Genomic DNA, 27,621 nt, shown 5'->3' with positions numbered 1-27,621 from the left:
CACCTGAGCAGATATCCTTATTCTTCACTGATGAGGGCATCAATAATCCTCTTTCCTCCTCTTCTATTCTCATTACCCATGTATTTTCTAGTCTATCCTGTTCAACCTGAATCATATTAACACAAGGCAGGCGCCTTATAAAATTGTATGTTTTTTCAGTTTCTCTGCTAACTCTGCAACATGACGATAGGGAACACAGATGGCCTAGTGACAGGCTGAAAAAACAGACAAAATGCAGCACAAAAGACTCTATTCAAGATCTATGTAATACCCGCTGTTCACTTTTCTGGATTTAAAGAAGGCAGTGGGATTGTAAGCTGCTCTTTTCTTTTCTGCCTGAAACAGGCACAGTGCAGGCTGTGCCCCTTGATTGCCGCTGCTAGGTTATCAGTGTCTGGACTGCTCGGAGAGGAACCATCACAGGGATTGTTGGCAGGACATAGAGGGCAATTCCTGTGGTTTTCCGGGCGCCTGCTGGGCCGGTTGAGCTCTTCTCCTTCAGTGGCGGAGCACAATGTGACAGTAAGGAAGCCTGGCTGGGTCATACCCTGTACAGTCACCTTTCCCTCACCTGGTAGCTTGTGACAGAGCACTGTGAGCCTTTAGCTATTCCAAATAAAAAATCAGATCTGCTTCTCCAGCTCATGTAAATTTAAGGGTGCAAAATAGCAGAGTTAGGATGTCTACTGAAAACAGTTTGAGTTCGAGGGTTTTGGGAGTTAATACCAAGACCCTTAATGGACTGGGTGACTATCACAACAAGAACTACACATAAGCTGCAGCTGGGGCTTCGCTGACGCTTGGACGTTCCATTTACTGCAGAAGACAGTTTTGCTTTCTCACAAGCCTCTCCTCGCTGTATGAAATAATCCCCAGGGAACATCATTCATGGACAGAGGTTGATGGCACCGTGGCCGTGGAGAAAGGGAGTCACCGGAAAAGTGTTTTTTGCCGACTCCCCTCCAGTTTGGCTATAAATGAACAGCTGGAAAAGGGTGTTGAAATTCAACAGCAGCAGACGAAGTACTGTAACAGACTCTTTTCTTAAGCCCATTCCCATGTCAATGAGCAAAGAGGAGGCTGCTGCAGGGTCATATACAGAAGGAGAGTTGTACAAACTTCAGACTGGCGGGGTGTCTAAACACTGCCCTAGTCACATCACCTTCTGATCAGCACGTTGTTCCCGGTACTAACAAGCAGGGCCGCACATTGTCTTCTAAACATCTCACCTGCCTTAAAAGCCGTAAATTACTCTCCCACGTTAAGACAAACATAAAAGCAATGACATGCAGTGTTCAGCATGGCTGAGACTGCTCAGCCCTAATGGGGCGGTGCAGTGGCTCTGTGGCTAAGGATCTGGCTCAGGCTCCGACCAAGCGTTTTTAAGAAAAGCTGATATGCAACCTTCCCAAACATTAAAGGATTTTTGCTATAACTACAGCTGCTACAATCAAAATTGTAATCTTGAAGGCCAAGCAACACCTTTTAGGAGAGGGTCGCGTTTCAGGGTTGACAAGAGGTCATTATTTGCCTTTTCTTCAAACATCCATGACAGATGTGTACATGAAAAATGCATGTGCCACCTTAAGTGCTCGACTGCGACTGTGGTCACACAAGACCTTTGAAGGCTGGAGTCGGACAGCTGAACTGCACAGCCCTGCAGATAAGTGAGGTGGGCCCCTATCAGGGTCTTACAGCACCACAGTACCTGAAGGCCGGGGGGATGAAGTCTGGGGGCAGCACCGGGGGCAGCGGCTGGCCCGACATGGCCATGTCTATCAGGTGCATGGCCAGGATGAACTCCTCCGCCGTCAGTTTGCCATCCTGATCGATGTCCGACAGGTTCCTGCAGACACAAAGAGAAAGGGAAGGGCGCGCGCCCACACCCCGGGGTCATTCAAGAAACAGCGAGATCAGATCCTCAGGTCCGATAATGACTCACTGCCGAACAAGCTAGATGGCCTGGAGGCCTCTTCTCAATTACGCTATGATAAGAATCAGGACTAGGCTCTCACCACACACTCTAGACACATGGCATCACCAAATGCACACTTCTGAGTGTACCCATAGCGTTGGCATTTTAAACACTGGCGTTTGAAATGCCAAGGGTTACTGATCTGTGTTCCAGCAACACCTAGAGGTCCACAAGCTCCCCGAGTCAAAGAGGAGCTTTTCACATTTAGCAGTTTTTTGAAAACCGAAAACATAATTCTTACATTATTCACAAACAGTTCAGACATACAGTAGCTGTTCTACTGTCTCATTGCCTTAGAAAACTGCCAGAAACAAATGTAAATCACTAGGGAGTCACAGCCATTTAATATTCTGAAATGCTTTCATTTTTAAGTGGGAGGCCTGATGAGGGAGTAGCTGGAAAGGCTGTGCACATCGGAAATGTGAAAACGAAGGAATATCTCACCATATAGATGCTAATTGAGCTTGTGGTAAACTTGACTGCATCAGGATGGTTCTTGCCTGAGGGCCTTGGGGAAGAAAAAAAAAGTGTTTGAGACTAAACTCCTCGGAAAACACAGCCAGCTCAAAGACACCACATCTCAAGTCTGGACAGGCTTTATTTCCCCTTTCCAAAGCAAAACCTCATCACAAAAAATACCAAACTACTTACCATAAAGCAAACTAAAAATTACATCTGAAACAAAAAAGATTTTAACAAGCCTGGTTTCTGTCCTATTTTTTTCCTCAATTGTAACATTTCTTTACACTGTTAAACCTTTCCTTGCTGCAGAGAAAAGTACTGCAGACTGACATGGATGCAATGCGCTGTGGTGTTCTCTGCTTTGAAAACGTTTTTTTGGGGGGAAAAGCTTAAGCGATGTAGAACACCTGTGTGAATGACACACTTGCCCTGGCGAGGGGCTGGCACAGTACAGATCGTGACTCCTCATGGGGAATTCTGTAGCCATCACAGGCCTGCTGAAGGATATAGTCCCGCCAACATGTCCTGGGTCAGCCTTGAGGTCTGACCCCGTGGGCACGTGGCACTAAAAGTGCCCCTGCCAGCTCCTCTCGATCCGGCACAGAGGAAAGCCTGGCAGCCCTTCCAACTACACATGAGCACAAAGATGGAGCTGCACCTTCACCACCACAGGCGCAGCACCCACAACAGTCCAAACACCGCACCAATCCTCTGGGCGACCTCCTGGCCCTCGCTTGTGAACAAGACGCCCAGGCACCCGAATCTGCCCCGGAAGGGCCTGCTAACGCTCCCTGACTATTACCCTGGCCTCAGGCTTGGAGGAGCTGATTCTCTCCAAACTAAAGGCTCGTCACTGACACCTGCAGTGCACGACACCCCCGTTTCCACTTGCCTTACACAGCAGACAGGACGAGCCTCAAAAAACACGTTTCTAGATCTTTCATTAACACTTTTAGAATGGATATGTTAAAAAACTTAGCCATTGTAACAGAAAATGACCAAATCAATATCTCTTACTTCCTAAATCCTCCCAAGGGAAAGCAGGTTGCCTGACAGTGAGAAGTTATATATGAGGCCATGTGAAATTCAAAGGTAAATATGAAACATTAAGCATGGGAATCCCAGAAATTCATTTTGATCCTCCCTCAGGATGTTCGTCAAGCTAACGGGACAAATAAAAAGTAATTAGCACATTAGCCACCAACTATTAACTAATAAGTGTAAGTATATAATTAATCATAAGCTAATAAGTGTTATTAACAGCCCAGTGCCTCCGACGTGCAACTGTGGTCGTTCCACAGCAGGCGCATTTTTAAAAGTGAAAGCAGATTCAGTGCAGACAGAATTTGAATATCACAAAATCTCTCTCAAAAATAAGCAAATTCCTCTTCTCGTTCTTAGGAAGTTTCATCTTCGTCGGTCGTTGAAGTGTTGGTTCCTGATCTGGGTCAGGCTCAAGAGAGCGGGTGAGGCTCCCGACTGTACGGGTCACTCCAATCCACCTGCAATCGGAGTCAGGGATGTGATCCTGATTATCGAAATAGGCACAGCTGGCAAGTGCTGGAGCACACACCTGTTAAATGTCCGCTCATCATTTTATCATGGCTGTTGAAAAGCTGCCTGTACTTCAGCCGGGAAGACTGGGGGACGGCCCAGTCCTGGGGCACGGAGGCAGCTGGCGCACTGCAACGAGAGGAGAGAGAAGACCGCCGCTCACGATGACATCACCACAGAGCACACGCCCCCTTTCTGCACAGTCTCAAGAGGAGAGGGGAGCACCCTTCACCCGGACCCTTCAGGACAAAGTCGATAACAAAACTAACACACTTCCTGCCTTTATCCAGCAGGCACCAGGGGAAGAAGCCATGCTTGACCCACTGCTGTGGACAAGTTACTTACAGGGCCTCACTTCCACAGTTCATCCGCAGGACAGAGCGCAAACATCTACTGTTGCCCAGGCCACCCTGGACCAGTCATCAACAAGTAATCAAAGCTGTACGACAAATGACCTCTTCTCTTTTGTAATTTGGCCCAATTTCTTACATTCCTGAGCACTGTAAGTGAAAACAAGCTCTGTATAACAGTCTGTGGGAAGAGTGTTCAAGAGCTGGTCGAGAGACGGGAAATACAAATGAACTTCAACAAATGAAAAAAAGCTTGAATGAAAAGGTCAGAAAAATGAAATGAACACTGAGGTGTAAACAGTCGCCCTACTTCTTATTTCTGAAAAAACACAACTTTAAAACAGTGTGCATTTTCTTATACTCGCAGACGGGCGTTACGGAACAGTGCTGTGCACCAACCCCCAGTTCTTGATTCTCTTCTGTTTGTCCTAGGAACATCTGGATACTGCATTTAAACATCATGCTCGGGAGAGCAGAATTAAGTCTGAACTGCTTTCGTTAACAGAAAACAAAATGACTGCAAATGAAAACCGAACACTTACAGCAAGAAGTCTCCGCTGAGACCGGGATTCCAGACAAAGTTCTCCATGGCGCTGCTCAGTCAGCAAACTGAGAAACGCCCGGCCACTTTATCACTAAAATGAGAAGCTGCTGAGCCAGCCTCCTGCAGGCTTAATCTTTACCGTCACAGAAGGATCTCGGTGGCAGCAGTGCAGCTTGGGAGGAAGTGAACTGCTGTAATAACAGTACGGGGACAGCACACTGAACGTGATGCGGCCGGAAATGAGAGCCGGCGCTGCAGGGAGACGCAGGCAGAGTGACACGAGCAGCGCGTGGAGGTTTAATTGGTCTTCCTGGGGCACCGCAAAACCACAAGGCTCGGTTTCCCTTTCTGTGACCAGCTGCCCAAGGGCCCCCAGTAATCTCTCCCCATGTACACATACCGGAGAAGACTCTATACCTGCCGCGGAAAACATTCCTTCACTTACTTTGGAACATCGAACGACTGCGCCTTTTGAAGTTTTGTGCTGGAGCGGCTGAAAGAGGAGCCTTTGCTGAGGGTTGCAGCTGCCGCAGAGAAAAAGAGAGTGAAGAATAAAAACAGGATGAATAAATGAAAACTCCGACCTGGATTTCTCCTCACAGCGAAGCACACACCGCTCTCTCTGAAACAAAAAAGAGGATTTAGGCAACGATGAGGAAGAACAGCTCCTCTCTGTCTACCTTTTCTGCTCGCACTCAGGCTAACGTCCTCACCCTTACCTTAGTTCTGGTCACCATGGTAGAAAAAAAGATTCTGTTGCTCTGGAATCAGCTACCAGTGCCCACACACATTCCTGAGCTTAAAGTAGTATCCTACGCTGACGGACTGAAATAAATGAATCTTATAACAAGTTTCGAAATCCTGAAAAACGATGAGAAAGCCAACCCAGAGGAGTCCCTCTCAGAACAAACACGGAAGCTAGGACCCAGGCTCATGAGTGGAAGAGGAAGGGAATTCAATCAGGAATTGATTCTTTATACAACGTGTGGTGAACAAACTGCCCTGCCATGTTAGTGAACCCCATTCCATAGACTCAATCAAGAAACAGCTGGGCCAGATCTTCAGATCAATGAGCTATCTGGCCCCAACTGAGCAAGACTGGCAGAAAATTCCACCTATTGTTCACATTTAACATGATAAATGTGATAACATGTTCTTACCATGGAATCTCAATGGATTGGTGGAGACCTACTTAATCAGCAATGTTATGATAATCCCCCAATACTGGGCTTCTAATGCAATTCCTAGCCCCGTTCCAGGACTGTGCTGCAAGCAGAGCCTCTGCAAGCTAGAGATTCTCAGGCCTTGGTGTTTAATCTATCAGGTACTGTATCCACAGCTCAGTCTGGTCTTTCCCGGCTTTCCTCCATAATCAGAAGAGTAACAGGTTTAACCTCTGAATGTCCTGGCTGCTGGTTTATACAGGAATGTATCTCTGCCAAATCCCTACTCATCTCTGACTGATCCAGTACAGTTTTGTGTAATATCTAGTTAGAAGGTTGACTTCTTGGGGAAAAACACTACAGGAAAAAAAACAAACTTTGGTCAAGTAAAGGAAAGAGCACTTCCTCTTTCCTGCAGTGCCACAGTTAGACCACGTGTTCAGTGGTTAAGATTGCTGACAGGAAGCAGACTGACCTGCTATCAAGGGACACACCAGCGGACTGATTAATCACAGCACCGAGAGCCCTGACATGGGGCTTTTTCTGGACTTGTCAAGGAATTCTCAAGTGCAAAAACACGGATGAGAAAACTGAATAAAACAGTTGCAACAAGGCAGTATGGTCTCAAGAAATCCGACATGAGAGGGCTTCTTCTGCTAAAAGACATCACCCAAATTGACGTTTTATTTTGTATGACTGGATAGTCACAGTTAAACACTTTCCAAGTTCTTACAATGTGACAGCTTCAATTTTGTTTAAAAATGATAGAAATCAATTTAGTAAAAGAAAGAAAAGATTAAAAAGGTATAATTCCTTTAATCTGCCTGCAACTGAACACCAATTTTTTTGTAACGCTCTACTAACAATAATTAATAAGATATAATTCCTTTAATTATACATTAAAGGAATTTCATCACGGCCCTAATTAATGCACTGCTTGTAAGTGCAAGATTGCTCTCACACTCCACCGTGAAGCTGACAGGGAAGGGCAAACAGAGCAGGACAGGACAGCAGGAGCGCAGCCTGTGCTCATGTCTGCCTTACTCAGTCAGCATAGTGCTGGCCATCACCCATGGGCAGTCAAAGGGGTAATCTGCACAGCAGCTGGAGGCCATGAGCGCTCAGAAAGCAGTGCTTAATTACAGCAACATGTCTTCCCGTGGAGAACTGATATTTCTGTCTTGGTGACTTACTTTACAGAGGAATCAGAACATGAGACGAGTTACAAATAAAAGGAGGCCATTCGGCCTGTCTGGGTGTCATTAGTTACTAGATCCGAGGATCTTGTCCAGCTATTTCCTGGAAGAAAGCAGGGTACTGGCCATTACTGCTCTAGGCCCCACAGCTCTAGTGTACACATATGGAGGGGGACTGTACCTGAATGGGCGAAGCCAGGCAGAGGCTGAATCATGGGCGGAGCTCCATTGGCCATTGGGGGTACAGGTGCAGGAACCGGTGTCACCACAGGGGGCGACATTCCTACCACCGGCAGGGGAGCCATTGGCACTGGAGCAACTCCCGGTATCCCCGGCATGCCAGCCATGCCGCCCATTCCTTCAAGACAGAACGGTTTAGACCCCAGTTATTGTTTCAGACGTAAAGAAGGCACAATTCACAAAGCCATCTGCTCCAGTGTAAAATCTGCTCCACATTTTCAAAGGAACAATCCAATAAAGCTAATCTTCTAAAATTGGGAAAGGGTGTGCCTAAACGTAGTTTTTTTACCAATGCACGTTTAAATATTTTGGTTACCCTAAAACGGGCAAAACAGCAGCAGGGTTTGCTTTATCGAAAGCTTTGACATTCACCCCACTAATTCACAGAAGTTGGACTCCACTAACTTTAGCCATTCTTGTCTGGTTTGGAAAGGAGACAAGCCTATTACTCCCTGTGATTCAGAAAGACAGCATCAGGAAATCATGAATGAGATGAGAGTCATGAAACAGAGGGTGAGAACTGGATTTGAAGAGCTGCCAGTCACAGCCATAAGGTCTTCACCCAACCAGCACACCTGGTCTGGCCTCACTGAGAAAGAAAACTAGTATTTGACTCTCAGTACAGAAGGAACAAGACGATAACCAACCTTGACCTTTCAGGGTCACCTGCCCCTGGTGCAACAGAGAGACCCCTTAAGCATACTTTTCTCATTTTACTACAGAACGTTTGTTACACATCTGATTGTCAGAAAAGGAAATAATGGGATGATACTGCAGAACTTCTATCTATGCAGTCAAAAGCATGAAACAAAAGACTAGAGACACCATGTAAGTCACTCAGACACAGGCCAAATGCCAATGCTGCCTGTGGATCAACCAAACAAGGCTTTGGTGAAAGTCTTGTGAAAGTGTCCTGCAGAGCGAGTTTTGAGAAGAAAGTCATCGCCTCTCATATTCTGAAAACCTGCACGCCTGCGCTTAGCCAACGCCTGTCTTTATCCTGCTCAGAAAACCAGAAAAGAAATTGCTCAGGGGACTGATTTTAGAGTTACTGAAAGATATTCAAACAGTTCATTTTGACAGTGTAACATTAGGAGGTTTTCTCTCCACTGTTCCGCTAACAGCATCTTTATTACTATTGGTGAGGCTGTCAAGTCAGTAAATTTAAAAGAGATGGTACAGTGAAATCAATACAGTTTAATAAAATTATTATTTCACCTAGTATCAGTCAACAGCACTTCTAGAGATGAGGGGTCAATACTTCAGACTGTGACTGTAGAGACAGGGTGCAAAGAAAGTCAAAGTGTCACATGCTGTTAAATGCTTTATGTTCTGGAGCCTGGCATCTTGTTCTTTGACAAGCAACGAAAATTTCTACAGCGGACACGAAAGCTGGACGATGCATTGTGCTTGCTAGCGAACACTATTCCGGAACTGCGCCATTCCACTCTTCCCAGACTACTCAGGCCTGCACTCACCGAAGGCCGGGGCCGTGGGGGCCGTGCAGGGGGGCTGCTTCATGACGGGGGGCAGCGAGGGGGGGAGCGGGTGGCCCTGCAGCTTCAGCTTGATGAGCTTCATGGCGATGGAGAACTCGTGCAGGTCCATCTTGCCGTCGTTGTTCAAGTCGGCCAGCGCCCTGGGGAACACGAGGGCGTGAGAGAGGGGCCGCGGAAAACGGCGCTCCGCATCTCGCCGCAGCCAGGCCCGGCGGAGCAAACGATAGCGCCTTTCCGCGTTCGCTTACCGGCGTGGTGCGAGGTGCGAGCCGCAAGCCTAGGAGTGCCCCCCGGCGGAGCGCGACCCATGATGAAGATTTTTAAATGAGTATTTAATCTGTCAAATTTTCTTTTAAAACTGCCTCCCCCTTGCCTTGTGGCAGTACAGCCCCTGTATACTGCACAACGTAAACGTCGCTCTTGCACACAAGTTACTGCCCCTTACCTGGACTGCAGTCAAAGTCAACGAAATGTTTCAGAAAACCACATTCGAACTTAAAAACTTTAAATTTCCACACTTAGATATCATTAGAGTTCACTCACAGGTAAACATCTACAAAGACTGGGTCATGAGGAAAATGGGGACGCATGATCTTCTGGAAGAAAACAAGTTATTTTTTTATACATGCAGGCCTTATACGTAATGAAGGAAATACAAAATCAAAAACTAAATTTTTAGTGTATAACAACAAATAGTCCATTAACAAAATTAATAAACAGTACAGGAACAAAAGCTTTCCAGTGAAACCCTCTGCCCAGTGTCTGGCTCCATTAGGATTAAGCTTGTAACAGCATTAGATGTCATGACCCAGATAGTGGATGGCACATTTATTACAAGGCTTCAGAATTAATCTGACTAACAGACAATCCAGGAATGTGGATTACTGTACCTAATGGCCATGATGGAAGGGACTAAGGTCTTACCATATCTGTGCAAGAATGGGAGGGGGCAGTCCAGACTGAAGAAAGAAATTCCTAGCCTGATCACCTGTTAACAAAAAAGAAAGGATTCTTAACACTTCAAAAAAGCAACTGTCACTTAAGTACTAAAAAAGGGCAACAGTTTATTGTTTGTTTCAGCTTCCGGAATATTACTCAAAGATGAGGCAGATATTGAATTCTTAACGACATTTGATTATCAAAACACACACAGCATCACTACAGTCGTGGACCGAACTGATGACTCTCTCAAGGGCTCAGGCCACGCTAAGTTCCCCCCAGTCTGGAAATCAAAGAATTCTTTCAAGTGACTCATTTCAAATTAAGAGTCTACAAGGTTTACTAATTCAATTTTAATTTTAGACAACGTCTGGTTTCCCAGCAAGAAGAATACCATCTGACGCTGAAATGGAACAGAAAACACTCACTAAAGACCCTTAATATCCCACTAACTACAACATGAATCTATACACGTCAGATCCCATCTGTAATTTACAGCAACAGCCAGAAGTACTGGCACCATGCAGCTTAAACCTGATGGAAAATACTCATTTCTATCTGCTAGAATGAAGATGTGTTGGACAAACTTAGAGGAGTCAACAAGTACAGTTTTAACAAACAAGACGGCTGTGTTACAACCAACAAACTAGCAAATAGCCAAGCTTCAGATACAGTGTAGAAATACCAACGTAATCAACCCTGTGCATATCCCAAGTTTGAAAGCACAGCAGTTTGTACACAGTTTATGAAGAAGACTGCATCAGTCAGTATAGGATTTAACCTTACAGATGTTTTTCATAAACCCACACCATGTGGAATGCCTGTTAGTGACAGACAGGCTATCTAACTTCGAACCAATAGACAGATGTGTTGCTGAATGAAAGCCAGGGATATTGAGCTTATTCCCCACAATATTCTGCTGTGGCAGATACAGCTAGCACCCGAGTTTGTTACATGGATGTTCAGCTGATGCAACATCACCCAAAAAGACATCACTCCCCTCTAGTGGCCTGAAGAGGTATCTGCTGAGGGTGTGGTTAACACTTCACACACCCTGTCCCCAAGCCAAGCAGAGCAGGGACTGTCCCATAGTTCTGCTAGCCTATCAGTAAGCACTCCTTCAACCTTGGAACAGTTTTGCAATTGCAAAATCACCTCCCCTCCCAATACGTTCAAGTCAGCTCTTCTACAACCGACTCATTTTTAGTCCAGCAATGCCAGTCTTCAATGTTTCTCACTTGAGGATAATGGTTTCTCACTGACAAACCCATGCGTTGTGCCCATGTGTGCTAGTACTAACTGTGGCAGCACTCAGGTGATGATCTATTCCACAGGCAGTCGTACAAGAATAGAACTGTTTTTTGGACAGGGCAAGAAAAAGCATTTGAGATATATATTTGAGAAGAGCAGAACTAACTGAACACCATTCAGAAAAATAGAACAGCATTAGATAGAACTATAAAAGCTTTCCATGTCAAATTCTATGTTTTGTAAACACTTAAAAGTACTGCAAAACAATTCCAGCTTAGTTCTGTTTTAGCCACCTCTGTCACCAAGTAGCTTAGTTAATGTGTCAACTTCATGACTTCTGTCCTACAACTACCACAGTCTTCATCATGTTGAACAGGGAGAACAGGCACACAGCAGACGGGCTTCAAACCGTGCTTTAAACTGCGCTCTGCTGACAGCTGGACAGTGAGCAATCTTCAGGCTTCGACAAGGCGAAGGCAAAGCCACTCTTTCCAAATCAATGTTGGATAGCAAATCTTTCACACATGGACTGAAAAGCCATTAAAAAGGCACCTTTTAACTGTCCTCCTAAGTGTAATTCTCAGCTGAATATATTAAGCAACATTGATGTCAGTGTGTGAAATGGCGTCTCTGGACAGGGCTTGATTCTCACACTGCAGGAGAGACGTTTATCCATTGCGGCCCGGCTGCATCTAGGCTCATCCACCGGTAAAACAAGCGCTTAGGGAGCAGCAGCAGGTCGAGCGCCATTCTCCAGCCTGGACTGCATTAGCAGAATTCCTCTAAGTTCCCATCAGGGAGCTGCCAGGGTGCTGGAGTAACAGTATCAAAGCCCTGCACGCTGCCTCTTGTAAGCAATTTGGAGCTCTCACTGTGCAACGTGCTGAACGGTCAGTCAGTCCTGGTGTTGGAAAACATGTGCCCAGTCTACGGCGTCCCCAGCCAGTCCTGGTGCTGGTTCTGTGACCAGTCAATCACGTAAATCAAGAATTTCAGAGCTAGAGAGTATTAAAGCTGGTGGCAGTTCAAAAAGGAATAAAGAAATGGACTTGCTTTTCAATTGCTGCCAATAGCACAACAGTACAAAAGTCTTTTTTAGAAGAAAAAAGATCCATTGTTGACTCAGTGTTGATATTTTTATCTGCTTCTCGTCATTACAAAAGCCCTTTTTTCTCTTAGTGAACTGCAAAAGGTCAAGTTAAGGAAGTTAAGATGTGCAGGGGAAGACTAAATTCAGCACGAATGTTATAGAACACCTTCTGGCGATGACCCCACGTCCAACATAAAAATATCCTCTGGCCACAGGCCTGAACGCTGCTCTCGTGTTCCTTTGCCTGCAGTGCCGAGAACATCTAGACAAAGAACAGCTGGGGGAGCTGTAGTAACAACATTTTTATGAAACATATTTATTAGAAGAACAACGATACTCCAAGTTATCACCCAGAAATTATGCATGGTTTGATTTTGTGTGCATTTCCCTGTTAATCTAAGAAACGGGATGTGTAAGCTATTGTCACCACAGTTACTGTGCAGCACATGACACTTAGCGAAAGTCCAGGGCGTAACGGGGTGGAAGGGACACGCAGAGAGCCGGCTGTCCTGAGAAGGTGAACGCTAAACCGCCTGCCTTTCCTTACCGGTGATGAACCCTGCAGTGGGTTTTAAGCTGTGGAACTGCTGGTCATGTTTGGCCCGCTCCTCCACGGTGATGGCCCAGAAATCCAGGCCCCCTGCGAGGGAAAAAAAACCCGGAAAGGCTTAGCGTCGGCACATGGCGGCCACTCTTCCGTGTGGCCCAAAACGAGGCCGCTCTCAGGAACGAGCTGCCAGGGTTTGAGAAATACAGCGGTGTGCTTCTACGTGTGAAGCTACAGACGTTTATGTGAACATTTCAAGTTATTTTTTCGGTCTGTACTTAAACTCCTGACAACCTTCTTTTTTTGCTAAAAGGAAGCCTCTCTCCAGCTTTCGGAATCTATTCTTTCACAGGCCACTCCTTCAGCGCTAGGGTGTGGTACGAGCCGCCTTTAATCTACTGATCTCGTGTAAGAAGTGGTATCACAGCGAAAAGTACTTGTTATTACAGGAAAGCTGAAATGCTTTATGCTTTTAACTTTATAAGTAAACTGTATATACAGTGCCTCACAGTATTTCCCCCAATCTAATACAATCCCATGCTATTTAATTAAAAATGATATTAAATTATAAATGCCAGAGCAGTGAGTGAAACTGCACCAAGCTGGTGTGCAAAGCTGGCAGACACTTATCCAGAGAGACTATGTGTAAGACTCTACCAACTTTGCACAACAGCCACTGTCGAACTGGGAATTGTTGAACTGGGAATTCAAGAGAATGGGATATAACTGGAAGGCAGAGAACAGTTTTTCAAGGCAGTGCAGCTGGTGGGCAAACTGAATGAGGACCATGAGAACTGGCCACTGTGTGAGCACATCCCTGCTCACAAAGACATACTGAGTGTACTACAGTACATCACTAGGCCTATCAGGGAATGGTCAATTCTGGCTCTTATTGGGGCCCAGACTTGAAAAAAAATCAAGGAGCCATTTCATTGCCCTAGGGGAGTGGAGGTAATGCTTCTGTAAAGGCTCTATGAAATTCTATAGATACAGTATCTCATGTCCAGTGTCTTTACTATCATTAAAAAATAAAAAACCTAGGCCTAATTTATAAATAATGTATAAATGTTTAGATTAAATAAATACTTCAGATGAAAACAAAAACAAAACAATGTGGCCTTCTAGGAGATGCAGGACTGCAGTAAGCAATGAGCTACAAGAGAGCAGGGCAGCAAACAATTTCTCCAGCAAATACCTGTCATTTACTCCAAGATGCTTCAAAGTTGCTACATAAACTTTTATATATAAAGTGTGTTATAACTTGTATCTCCTTTTATTACCAACAGACAAATATGCAAGAATACATCAATTACAACTTTTTAAGAAGGTTTTAGAAGTACAATGCAGGTTTACCGTCAATTTGAACACGGTCTCATTTTAGAGTGAGGGCCTTAAAAAAATAGATAAGACACAATCTGTGATTTTGCAGGTTAATTTCAACAGGTCCAGAAGTGTGGGCCTTTTGAGAAACCACTACACTAAAAGTGTAAAGGAGGCTCAGAAAGTAAAGATTCACTTGCGGTGGAGCTAACCAGCTTCTGCTTAGTGGCAAACAGGACTTTGTTTTTACCCCTGAGAGCAGTTTGTACTGCCCGCCACGGACAGATTGCAAGCCTGCTATCAATCCGTTGATCAAGGTGTCCTCGCACGGACAGGAATAATAATCTAATGAAATAATGAGCCCAATCCGGCCAAATTCTTTCTCCTGACTTTCTCGTCGCGAGCCGTAGACTCAAAGAGGGAATTTAGTATAACAGTATAGGCCAGACTCCGGTAGGGCAGGGTGAGTCAAGGTAAGGAAATACAGAAGCTGAAAGCTCACAGTGTAAAGAGAAGAGGATACATTACTAGCCAGCAAAGCTAAACACCTGCCTTGAGGGGCCAGGTTACCACTTCAGTTACAACTTTCACTTCGCTGTGCGCCTGCAGGCCCAGAGAGGAGAGGGTGGCAGTACGGTCCTACTTAGGAAAACAACACCCCCCAAACATGCCTGTGGAACCCCTTTGTAAGAGCAAAACAGACTTCCTTTCAAGGGGGAAAAAAAAGGCACCTTGGTTCACTAAAGAAGGATGGGTACTCACCTCCGAAAGGTGTTGGAAACTGAGCCATGATTGTGTCAACTTGAGCAGCCTGGCAGACGCCTGCAAAGGGAGATGAAACAGATTGACTCTCTCGGCCCACACCAGACGCACACATGCGCAACACCTGCTCTGGAAGCCAAAAGGAAAGTGCCATAACTTAGATGAATAGGTTATAAACTAGACACAGACAAAAAATTATACTCTGATACAAAAGTGTAGTTTGGGATGTGGTCACTAGCAACATCAGAATGAAGCGACATGGCCAGGGAGCTGAGAAACAGTCCTTCAATGGGCAGACAAGATGTGGGGTAAATTACTTTTACTGCACTGTTTCCATCCCATTAATATCATGCTGTAAAGAAACAGTGGGAACTTGGGGCCTGAAAATACTTTTTAATTAAGGAAATTGATGTCAATTTTTACTCTGACTGTGTGCATCTCTCTATTGCATATGGTTTCTAAGTAACGGAGTAAAGTCTTGAGCACACTCCAGGACTCCAGGTGGCTGTAAATGACTAATAAAGTTAATTTATGGACACACTGGTATTGCAGATGTAAACTCTCCCTTTCCTACATCTATGAATGCAGGATTTCTCACCCCCACCTTTCAAAGAGTATCAAAAAGAGATTTACAAATAGAAGTCTCACAAATCACATGGGCTGTTCCCCCACCAGTAATCAATCCCTGCTATTGTTCACAGAGATCTCAGAGAGAGAGAATAGTGACATGCTGTTACAGAACACCACAGGAAAACCTGCTTCAAAAGTTCTCACTGCTGACATTTTAATATTAAAGAATTAAAACCCCTCGCTTCTATGTCTTTTGGATAGAAGATTGAATCAATTCCATGTTTTGTCCACATCAGACCACCCATAAGAGCCCTGTTAAGAACAGGAATGTTCCATTAATAATTGATTATGTTTGCTCAGGAGTCAACAGTAATCGGCAGTCAGCGATTCCCCCAATCCAATCTCATTTTCAAACACACCCATGCAGTCACTGGTCTTCTCCTCAGGACACTGTTTTATACTTCCAGCGGCGTTTAAACTTTACTCAGCAATGAGCACCGCCCTCCCACCTACCGCTCCCTAGAGAAACCAGATGTTTTTTTATGGGTCAGCTGAAGTGTGTTCTGTCCGGGAGATCGGAACCCCAACACTGCAAACATGCGGGCCAACACCAGCTCTCCTGCCACGCTGTGGGGGGCCGAGCAGAGCCGAGAGAAACTCCGGAGCCAGCACAGCCTGATTGCTGTCAGCTGTGACCAGTTCCTCCTCCCAGCTCGGAGCAGCGCGACTCATGAAGGAGAAGAGAATTCTGCAGCGTCCGGAGGGCTGCAACACTGTCGCTCTGACAACCTTGGCTGTAAGCAGCTGGAGCCAGTGCCTGCTGCACTTTGGCCACCGTTCTGCCACGCACTTGCCGATCAAGTCATTTGCAGACAAACAGAACAACTCTAAGGAAACATCCTGATTAAAGATAAATCACTTGATCTCAAAGCCACGCACCGAAGACGACTGGTGACTGTGCTGTCGTGTGCTAGTTCTCTCTCTCACAGGCCTGTGCCCCCACCTTACGCAGACAGTAACATGGTTTTGATCATGGTTCAACAGAGCACGACAGGCAGAAGTCCTGCCTCTCAACCTCTATGATCTTTAAGTCTATGTTAACTTTTATGTTCAAATACACTTCAGCGACCAACTTGTCCATAAGGAGGACATGTGAAAATAGCTCCTATTATAAAACCGAGTACTGAGGCCTTAGCATTTTGTTATATCTTCAAAGTGGCAGATCATTGATTCCGCTACCTTTCCTCACTCACAGGAAACCTATATGAGCCTCTCCTAGGTATCACCCACCTCCTGCAGCCTGACATGCTTTTGTCCTGTAATGTATTCATGGTGTATTCTATAATGTGGAAGCTGTACATGGCAGGAAACTGGATAATCACACTTCCCTAAGTGGGAAGCCTTCAGTCTCAGTCCTCGCCAGCTACTCAAGGCCTCTCCGGCCTGATGACGCAGTATTTCCAGACAATGGCCACGGAATGGCACTACATGTAGGAGAAGACAGCTGCACCCAGGTAAACCAAACAAACCCAGCTGATTGCATCTGTTTCTACTGGTGTCAAGTTTCTGAGATTCCTGGACAGGAAGCTTACATGGAATCGCTAGCACCGTTATTCGCAAGGTCATCAGCATGCTACTTTCAGGTGCAACCGCACTCCAGGAAAAGAGAGCTAGTGGCACAGGGATCACAACAGCAGCCCAACGCAAACCTGCTCCATCCAATCCTCTTGCCCTGCCGAAAACACGGCTGCGACAGACACAGTGCATCATTTACGAGCTAGACAGAACCACATAAGGGAGTACTGTTACTTTTCTACACTGCTGGACTTGGAAAAAAGTGCAAACTACTGGAAACAGCAGGACAGTTCCTCCTGGCCTTATTTATGAACTGGCTCTGTCATGATGTGTGATTTCACAACACAAAACGCTGACAACAGCACTGAATTCCAGCACAGAAGGACCCTAGTAAAAAGCTTCGCAAGATTCACAGGCTTATGGAGAACACTGCTGTGTTCACGTCCACATGAAACCCATTCGAGCTGCCTGAGATAGCGAAGCTCAGAGTCACTCTGGGAGGGGTCAGAACTGCACAAAATCCACGTGATTCACACTCACTATGACAGAGCAGCCAAAGTCACTTTCACTGATTACTCAGCACCTTACTGACTGGCTGGCTGGCACAAGAGGAGAGAAATTCTTCACAATCACTAGAGTCCTTGTGTTTATTAACCCGGCCCTCATCGACAGCGCTTCCAATTTAAAGCACAACAGTCATTTTAAAATCACACAACAGGAAAACAAATCAGTCCATAAACCTGCTTTGCTATACTAAAATTAAGTGATTGAATCATTATAATGCGCAGCTCTAAGGTGTTGGGAGAACTAAAGAGACTGAACCCCACTGGAATAGCTAGCTATTATGTTTTTCAGACATCTTGGGCGCCTAATAGTATACGAGCTTAACAGAAGTATATAAAGGCAGCAGGACTGAGAGCAGACACAGACACAGCTCGTCAGGCCTACACAAGCATGGCCCGCGTGTGCGCGAGTGTGTGTTTATGTGTGGGTAAGTGTATGTATGTGCGCGTGTCCGTGTGCGAGCATGTGTGTGCGTAAGAGCTAAGCAGATAAAATGGCCAGCCCTCCCCTCCCCCAGCTGGATCTCTTGTGATTCACAGCGATCTGCATTATCAGACAGGCTGTGGAGTCTCCCCACCGTTTACACAAGCAAGACTCGCGTCAAGCGCTACAGCACAGACTGCGATATCCGAGTACATGACCTCGAGGCAACTATAAGCAGCACAGGGTCTGCACAGCAGCACAACAGAAAAATCCTGTATAGACTGAGAGTGTTCTTTTAGACAAAAGAAACTGATGACTGGTTATGCGTCTCATGACTGCTGCATGTATAAAGATTTTGATTAAAGGATTTTGGCCACATTTTCATCAAGTCAATAATGATTAGCTTGACTAGACACAGGTGACGGGGTGGTTTAACCTGCTGGATCTCAGGCTTGGCGAGAGTCCAGAAAGACTCACAATCTGGGCTGTTCACACTCATCAAGGTGAGTGACCCAGTAAGGTGTTGTGTTCAAGCACAGCCTGTCAGTGAAAGGCCTCAGTCAGGAGGATCACAAGTCTTGACACCTCACCATGAATAATACGGACAACCTAGTTGGGCCAGGTGTATCTAAGTAATTGAGGACTAGTCATTGATGTAGTGCCATGCACCATTCCAGCAGATCAACACACACCCTCATGTACCAACAGCTGTCCTGGGAGATGAGACTGTAACAGTTATAATCTGGATGTCCTACTTGATAGGCCTGAACCCCCCTGGACAATTGGCTCATGACACGTGGTATGTTAGGGTCAGGCACCAGCAAACAGACACATGCATCATGTCCAGGCAGAACAAGAGGAACAGGACAGAATTACAGAAGACTGGATCTGTAGCCTGGTGCCGAGCACACATCTCAGATGTACAGGGTTGATTGTTTTGCACAGTGAAGAGACCCTACTACCCAGAGCCGATGTTGTGCAAGATGTTGCTCAGTACTGCAAAACATTTCATGGAAACCAAGTAGACATTTCATCGCTCTTTCAATACTGTCCAGGCAGAAAGTCTGCCCAGCTGTTCTAGGGACAACAGCATGGTCAGTTTCTTTTCTTTGTTCTTCCAAACATACCGTATATTGCAGTTGATTGTATGTAAATGTGGTTTTCTTTACCATTCGATTCAAGGTATCTGTAACGTCTGAGTATCTGAGAAAAAAAAACATGTCAGAATGACTTACTGCCACTGAGAGGGGGCAACTCTCTCTGCCTGGTTTCCTTCCGTCTCTGCGTCAGATAACTGCCCTTTGAAACTGCCCTTTCTGGAGTACATTTCTGGTAAATGCAGACCAGAAACGCAACACAATTTGCAGCAGTGAGATTAAAGGCATAAAGATGTGATAAAGGTGGTGGAAACGCATAAAAATGATAAGAATGCGCTGACTAACCAGGAGAACAGGAGGGGGTTGCAAATTAATCCTCTACACAGGCACACAGCCTTCCTTCACAGGAAGAAACACCGGGAGGCAAAGGCGACGATAGAAAACCAAAAAAATATCTCAGTGTTGGAGGCCAAGAAATAGCTTATAACTTTAAATTCTAAACGGAGAAACACCCTCATCCTCTGGCTGGATATGTATAGCATTACCTGCGTCACAGCAAAATTCCAGGAGTGCCTGTGCTCCCACAAGTTTTTTTTCCAGATCTTGGGCTATCCCAGTCCTTACTTGAGCAAGATGTGGGTACTGGGGGCTACATCCCTTGTACCTTAAATAAAAAAGGCTTAACAAAACCAGCTTAGTATCTGTCTGAAGCTCTAAGCTAGAGCCAACAAACCCTCCCCTCCATCTAGACACACACATGCTCACGGGCCCATCTGGCCTGTTTGATAGACAGTTCTTAAATAACCCAATAATCTTATCCAGCTATTTGCTGAAAGAAAGCAGGGGAATCATCTTCAACAACATGGCTGGGTAGCTTTTTGCTTCCCCACACAAAACACTCAGGTAAAGGAGGACCTCCTGTTCTCAGATTTAAATGCACTTTCACACAGTTTTCACTTGGGTCCTCTGCTCCATGTCTCACTGTTTACTCTGAAGAAATACAGTATACTGGGTTTATTTTGTCAAGGCCTTCGAGGACTTTGAATACTTGTATTAGGTCCTTTTGTTCCCTTTTCAAAACTATAAAGGTTTCCCAAGCAAGGTTTTTTCCACTGTCACTGTTGCATCGAAGGGCACTCACTACAATTCACCAGGAGAGAAGGCCGGCAAATTTGGTTTTGTGGATTGTGATGTCAGGTTGGACAAGCTTTTGGGAAGCCATAGGAACCAGTAGGGTTCTGGACTTATAACTGGAATTTTGTGGGTTCAAAACCCAGGAGCAAAACTGCTGTTGTACCCTTGAGTAAAGTACTGAATGATTCCAGTAAAACACCCATCTTTATTGGTTCAAATGTAAGTTGCTTTAATAAAATAAAATAGTAACAGTTAAGAAAATAATATTAAACATGGAGTCAATGCCAAGTCTGTACAGAGAGATAGATGTGTGCGTGTGTGTAGGTGAGGCAGGGGCAGAAGCTGTGAGAAATCAGGCTCAGGCCTCATCGGCACACCCACAGAGCACTGCATCTTCCTCCTGCCAACCCTGGATTTTTAGGAGGGGTATACACACCGCCTCCACTGAGTGTGAGGAGCCAGTGTCCGACTTCAGCAAGACAGTAAAATTTTGTACTGTAAATTCCTGGCATTTTGGAATACTGCACTGCTGTAAGCAAAATCTGTGTAAAACCAGCACAATCTTCACAGCTGGTCCTCAGAGAGAACTGAGAATTCTGCCGTTTTCAATGTAGACAAGTTCGACACAGCCCACGTAACTTAAAAGACAGCTGCATCTCAGGAGAACGCTTGCTAAATCACAGCCATCTTTTAAAGCTAATGTTCACAGAGACGCCACACTGCATCAGTCTGAGAAAAATTCAACATAGTGCCGTGTCATGCCTATGTTTTTATTACACCATCTGGCCGAAATGTTCATCCGGGCTTGAATCACTAAAAATGTGCTGCATACAAGAAGATGTTACACAGTGCCAGAGACCTAGCAGGATATGCAAGTGCAACATGAAGAGCTGACGTTGACATACACAGTGTAGACCATGAATAAGAAATGAAGAAAAAATACTGAAAATCTACACACTTGACAATAACTGGAGGAGACTATATGCACATGAATGCTATGAGAGTTGTGCTCTAAGTAAGAACTGTAATAGACAGTAAAGCTCATTGTAGTTATACTGAAGGACAGAACACCGTTAGTACGAACTGGGGTGTTAATCCTGATGTACTGGTTAAATCCCACTCTGGGCTTCATTCACCTGGGGCAGCAGTTTCTCTCCTGTGATTTACTGTCCAATGGGACTGCAGTTCCTGGATCCCACCTGGATCCCACAGATGTCTAAAGTGCTTTTGGTAATTTTTGAATTGTTAATTTTGAAATAAAGTGTATATATGCCAGACACAATATATGGCTTACTCTTATTGAAGAGGAGCAACTAAGAATTTTAATTTCATTGCAGAATTTGGTGTTATGTTGTTATGGTTTCATCTCAAATTCAAGGCCAGTGTCCTTTTCACAGGAATGGTCAAACAAGAAAAGGTTTGGGAATCTCTGCCACAAAACTGCTCTTCATTCATCCTGCCCTGCATATGCATTCTGAAAAGTCATATCAAAATATAACATATTTATATTTAGAAATGCAACTTCCTTAAGGTTATTCCTGCTTTAAAAAAATGTACTCAAAACAACTTCCCCCCACTTAGGCACTGACACTGATCAAATCGCAATGGATATCAGCTGAAATACTGATTTGAGAACCAAATTTATTCTTAAAGAAGGGCCAATAGAAGTTTAAATATTTTTTTACTCCCAAATGGCTTTATTTCATCTTTCTTACAGATGTGCAACACTGCTGGATAAAAACTCTCATTCTGTCCAATGCTGGGGTACTCTATTTATAAAGTACATGTAATGCTTTGCTTAATATGGTGTTTCTGAAGGTACTTAAATGGCTTCAGTGTGCCCAGGATTCTGCAGCTTGTTTGCCAACTAAAACACTGGAACAAAGTCCTCTGTCAACTGCACAGTCTCCCAGTGACACATAGAGACAACTCACAGGTTCTTGTGCTCACCTGTAAGGCACTGGATGACTCAGGTTATTCTAAGGATTTAGAGTCCAGCCCAGCTCTGAATCCGACATTGGCTAACGACCAGGTGGCACACAGTGGGCAACACAGCCTCTCCTTGGTGGCACCACGCCTACAGAGCTCACTACCAAAATCCTTCAGAGGCTCTGCAACTGTTTACAGTTTCGGAAGTCACTTCAAGACCTATTCACTAAGGCTTTAAATCCACTGTTTTACTGATGGGTCCCCTTTTATTTTTGTTCCCACTCAATTTGCTTCTGTCGTGAATTACACTGGCACTTTAGTGCAGCACTTTGACTTTCGTTAACCAAAAATAAAGCTGTATTAGTATTTTCAAAAAGAGTTCATCCAAAAAAATCCCGTGGTCAGACAAATGTTCCCTGATAATTGGAGAACAAATCTACTGTAACCTTTATGCCGGCGTCACACTACACGACTTATCCTAGGATTTTCAGTCAGATTTTCAATTATATTTTTGGAGATGCTTATTTGTGGGAAAACAATGCCTGCGTGACATTTTTCAAGATGTTTACGTGCTTGTTCTCCATGTTGTTTGTTTACTTTGGTGCGGAGGTTGGCTGCCAAAACGAGGCGACCTCACGGTACAATGCGAGATTTGGAACTGTGATGAAAAGTTGTGAGGGAATCGTGTAATTACTCATCCCCTGCGATTTCTAGTCATATAATTTGACACCCTCTAGGACAGAAAAGGCAGCGAGATTCAGCAACTGTAGTTGTTAAATTTGACATGCTCTCCAACTAGAAATCGTGTCGAGCCACGTAGTGTGACGCTGGCTTTAGTGAAAGGAGGAAATGTAAACATCTGTGCATTGAAAAAAGACCAAATATTCAATGTGATAAAGGCTGCACTTTGTACTGCATATCATCTGTTCAAGTACACATCAAACAGCACACTGTAAATTAGAAGATGTCCACTTTAAATTTGGTTCCTCCAAAATATAAACTGTTTTACAGCGCTGCATATTTTGCAAATTAAGCAAAAAATTAAACAGAAACTTTAACAAATCTTCCATATGCTACTGCTACATCACTGTCTGTATTAAATGAATTATCGAGAAAGAGCCTACCTTTCTACCGTGTAAATACAGCATCCGAGAAAAGCAGCAAATATTCCACCGCGAGTGTGTAATTGCAGTTGTGCACTGTCACTCAGTCTCTCAAAAGTGTTTTTGAACCATCTGGGCCTCTCATATGCATACAAAAATTGAAGAACTTCAGGAAAGGCAGAAGTTTCTGAGCAGAACAGCAGAAAAAATTAACTACTTAAAGTAGATCCAGCAGGTGTAGTCACAAAGTTTTAGTGAGCTGACACTTTATGTCTCATATACAGTGCAGTCCATAAGTATTTGGACAGTGACACATTTTTTGTTGTTTTAGCACTGTACTCCAGCACATTGGATTTGAAATGAAACAATGACTGTGAGGTTAAAGTGCAGAATGTCAGCTTTAATTCGAGGGTATTTATGTCTTTATTGGGTGAACCATATAGGAATCACAGCCCTTTGTATACATAGTCCCCCCATTTCAGGGGACCACAAGAAATTAGACACATTAACGTAATCTTACATTTAGGCATGTTTGCAAATCCTTTGCAACTGATGACTGCCTGAAGTCTGTAACCCACAGACATCACCAGATGTTGGGTATCTTTCCTAGTGATGCTCTGCCAGGCCTATAATTCAGCCATTTTCAGTTCCTGCTTGTTTTGGGGGGCTTTTTGCTTTCAGTCTTGTCCTCAGTAAGTGAAATGCACGCTCAATGGGATTCAGGTCGGGTGACTGACTTGGCCAGTCAAGAACATTCCACTTTTTGGCCCTGAAAAACTCCATAGTTGCTTCAGCAGTATGTTTGGGGTCACTGTCCTGCTGCAAGGTGAAGCGCCGTCCAATGAGTTTTGAACCATTCGGTTGGATCTGAGCAGATAAGATGCTTCTGTCCACTTGAGAATTCATCCTGCTGCAGTCACATCATCAATAAGGACAAGTGAGCCAGTTCCACTGGCGGCCATATATGCGCAAGCCGTGACACTACCTTCACCATGAGGTAGTATGCTTTGGATCATGAGCGGTTCAATTCTTTCGCCATACTTTTCTCTTTCCATCACTAAGGTAAGGTAAGGTTAGGTTAATCTTCAACTCATCTGTCCATAAGGCTTTGTCCCAGAACTCTAAAGGCTTTTTTACGTACTTTTTAGCAAACTGTAACCTGGCCTTTCTTACCAGTGGTTTGCATCTTGTGGTGAACCCTCTGAGATTACGGTGGTGTATTCTTCTCTTCATGGTCATCTTTGACACATCTATGCCTACATCCTGGAGAGTGTTCCTGATCCGTACAACAGCCGAAAAGGGTTTTTTTCTTCACGACTGAAAGTATTCTTCGGTCATCCACTATTGTGGCCTCCGGCGGTCTATGAGGTCATTTGCTATTGCTAAGCTCACTAGTGTGTTCTTGCTTCTTAACAATATACCAAATAGTTGATTTATTCTCATTTTCAGCCTCATGATGGCCCGCTGTAATGGCATTAACACTTCTTTGGTCCTCATGTGGAGAGACAACAGCAACAGACTCCAGATGAAAATGCCACATCTAGAATCAACTCTTGACCTTTTGTTAGCTCTCTTGTGCATGAACTAATGATGCAACAACACACAGCTGGCCAAGAAACAACTGAGCAGCTGACTGTCCAATTACTTGCGGTCCCCTGAAATGGGGGGGGCTATGTATAAAAAGGGTTGTGATTCCTATACGGTTCACCCAATATAGACATAAATACCCTCGAATTAAAGCTGACATTCTGCACTTTAACCTCACAGTCATTGTTTCATTTCAAATCCAATGTGCTGGAGTACAGAGCCAAAACAACAAAAATTGTGTCACTGTCCAAATACTTACAGACTGCACTGTACACACACCACCAGCTGACATACTTTAGACTAGACTGAACCTTGATCTTTGCCACTGGAGAGCTCCAGCTGGGGTCAGCCTGGACAAATCTGTTTGCCTTTCTGTATATCTACATTGTTTTGTGCTCAGATAGCAACTTTTTCTATGTTCAAGTGCAAGTCCCTGTTTTTGGCCACACCTAAATTTCTCTTTATTTTTACTACAGAAAACCCTCCCTTTACTTAGTAAGCAACAATTCCGAAACAGCCCTCTCAGTGTAAGGAATAAAAAATTACGTTTTTTTAATTTTCTTCAAGCAGTCAGTTGAGTCAAGTAAAAAATAAAATCGCAGATGATCTTCATTGTGATATGGAGCAAAAGGCTGTTTGCTTTTTTTCCCCAGGTTTGGCATATCGGCAGAGGATAATGCAAAGGAAAATCAAATTATGTAGCAAACACATTGGTCCAGGTGACAAACATCAAAATTAAACTGGAAATAATGTCAGAAGCTGACAAACTGAAACAGTGGTAACTAATACTAATAATAATCAAACTTTGTTTTTTCAAATTAAATTACCAAAGGATTGAAACCCACAAGCGGACTCAGTACAAACTGACTCTCTCACCACAGCGCTGGTGTTATAAGTCAGCATGACCATACGCTAGCTACCACACTTTGGTTTCTAATTCAGACACCCGTTTGAGCTTCCAGTTTAATTCCTAATTACCTATTAAGACAAATCCCAAATTTGCTGTGCACTCCCACATTTATTTACCAGCATTTTAGGCTTCACTGAGCTAAACTAATACCTACTGTACAACCTTTTAAGGACAGCAACATCCTGCAGTCATTCAAATCACACCAAGGCCATCTTTGGCAATCTGCTGCTGAACAGCTGCTGTTACACATCTGCAGGGCCTTAGTTCCACATCCGCCGAAAGAAAGGATGCTGGGAATGGAGACCGATTTTAAAAACCCAATCTAAAATGGGCCTGCTATTAAGAAATAGGAACTGACCCTAATCCTGCCGGCAGTACTGACATCGGTGCTTTAATTCCTCCTGCTGGCTGGCTGGAATCTGAGCACACCGGGTTCTCCTATCGGAGGAAATCCCAGCTCTCTGCCAGAGCTGGCAGCAGCGCGCGCGGGCCTTCATTACCATGTTGCCATGGCAACGCGACCGAGCCATGCCCGCCTTCAAGGGCAAAGCGAGACTGGCTTCCCCTTGTCCCCTAGGAAACGCACCATGGCGCCTCCCCTTGCAGCCCCACACGGCAGAGGCTGCCTTCATCCTGGAGGAGGTCTGGCGGGATCACAGAGGATAAACCCTGACACAGGTGTCCGCAATCCTCAAGGGCCTTGACCAGGGCCACCCAGCAGACCTCTCCAGAATGAGCAGTCAAGCGCAAACCAGTGGGGCGCAAGTGGAAACTACAGGCAAGTGCATTTAAAATGGAGATGAAGGGGTACGTCTTTATCCAAAGGGTGGTGTGAGTCTACAACAAACTTCCCATGTTGTTGAATCTTTCAAGAAACAGCTAGATGAAATCCTTGGATAAAATAAACTATTAACTAGCAAATGGTCAAGATAAGACAAATGGCTTGCTCTCATTTGTACCCTTTCTTATGTTCTTAAGACTCTTAAGAGATTGCTTTTTAGGGGAAAAGGGCAGGACTCATACAAATACCTTCTCACATCTTGCAAAAGACATGTTTAAGGAAATTTCCTTTAAATATTTTAACATCCCACTGGTAATCTAAGCAAAAGGCTACAATTCACTTCAATACCATTTATCGACCACCTGAAAAGCACCTTAACAAGCCCTTATTAAGAATACAGATGCTTTAAGACATCTGTACAAAGCGCATTCCTGTCTGGGCAGCACAGTGGTAACCAAACTGTCACACTGAATGATAAGCCAAAACACAGCTCACTACACGCCTCGTGGACAGCTAACAGTACATCTTTAAAGCATAGTGAAATGTGAAGTTTTTACTCTACACTAGAAGGTCATTAGGTTAACCATTACAAAGGAAACATAACAGTCCAACATTCAGATGATGAAAGTACATACAGCCTGCAGGAAGAAACCAGCATGCTGGGATCAGAGAGTGTGCCCCCAGTTCTCTGGGCTGGCATGCCTCATTTCCCGGCACGGCTAATTACAATGTGGATGGAGAAAGTTGACCAAATTCACCAGCTGACAAAGGAGCTGCAAAGGCGGCAGCAGTGACACAACCAACATCCTGTTTCCCAATCAGCACATGGCTGGTGTTCGACACTCCACCGATCTGCTGAAGGAATGAAAAAGAAGCCAGACACATGACCAACCCTGCTAATCGACCTGGTAGAGTAACTGCAGCACATTAACATTGACAGGACAGTCCTGCATACCACGAGCTTTAAGGGATACCATCAAAGACCCTCAACAGCGCCTCTGTCGTTCACTACTAACCCACTGAAACGTTAAGGAACAAGATGCGTTTGATGGCTAA

At 44.6% G+C, this 27,621-nt stretch overlaps 1 protein-coding gene across 8 annotated transcripts in view; it reads right to left on the bottom strand.

Annotated features, from left to right (window-relative positions):
* The window catches only part of itsn1 (intersectin 1 (SH3 domain protein)), a 91,425-nt gene that overhangs the window by 48,005 nt on the left and 15,799 nt on the right, over window positions 1-27,621 (bottom strand). For 6 of the 8 annotated variants that reach the window (XM_088600967.1, XM_088600915.1, XM_088600932.1 and 3 more), the window contains exons 2-10: window positions 14,893-14,952; window positions 12,811-12,903; window positions 9,908-9,971; window positions 8,963-9,123; window positions 7,426-7,602; window positions 5,331-5,409; window positions 4,011-4,120; window positions 2,420-2,483; window positions 1,709-1,846 (exon numbers count right to left, since the gene is read on the bottom strand). In XM_088600967.1, the coding sequence (XP_088457093.1) occupies window positions 1,709-1,846; window positions 2,420-2,483; window positions 4,011-4,120; window positions 5,331-5,409; window positions 7,426-7,602; window positions 8,963-9,123; window positions 9,908-9,971; window positions 12,811-12,903; window positions 14,893-14,920 (914 nt within the window). In that variant the 5' untranslated portion in view covers window positions 14,921-14,952. Of the gene's footprint in view, window positions 1-1,708; window positions 1,847-2,419; window positions 2,484-4,010; window positions 4,121-4,883; window positions 5,301-5,330; window positions 5,410-7,425; window positions 7,603-8,962; window positions 9,124-9,526; window positions 9,580-9,907; window positions 9,972-12,810; window positions 12,904-14,892; window positions 14,953-27,621 lie in introns of those variants that run through there. The other 2 variants (XM_088600950.1, XM_088600961.1) reach the window with 2 other exon arrangements.

Source organism: Lepisosteus platostomus, chromosome 2, assembly GCF_059453375.1.
Source record: "Lepisosteus platostomus isolate fLepPlt1 chromosome 2, fLepPlt1.hap1, whole genome shotgun sequence".
Taxonomy (NCBI): domain Eukaryota; kingdom Metazoa; phylum Chordata; class Actinopteri; order Semionotiformes; family Lepisosteidae; genus Lepisosteus; species Lepisosteus platostomus.
Note: the sequence above shows the minus strand (reverse complement) of the source record. Positions and strands in the feature narration are given on the sequence as shown.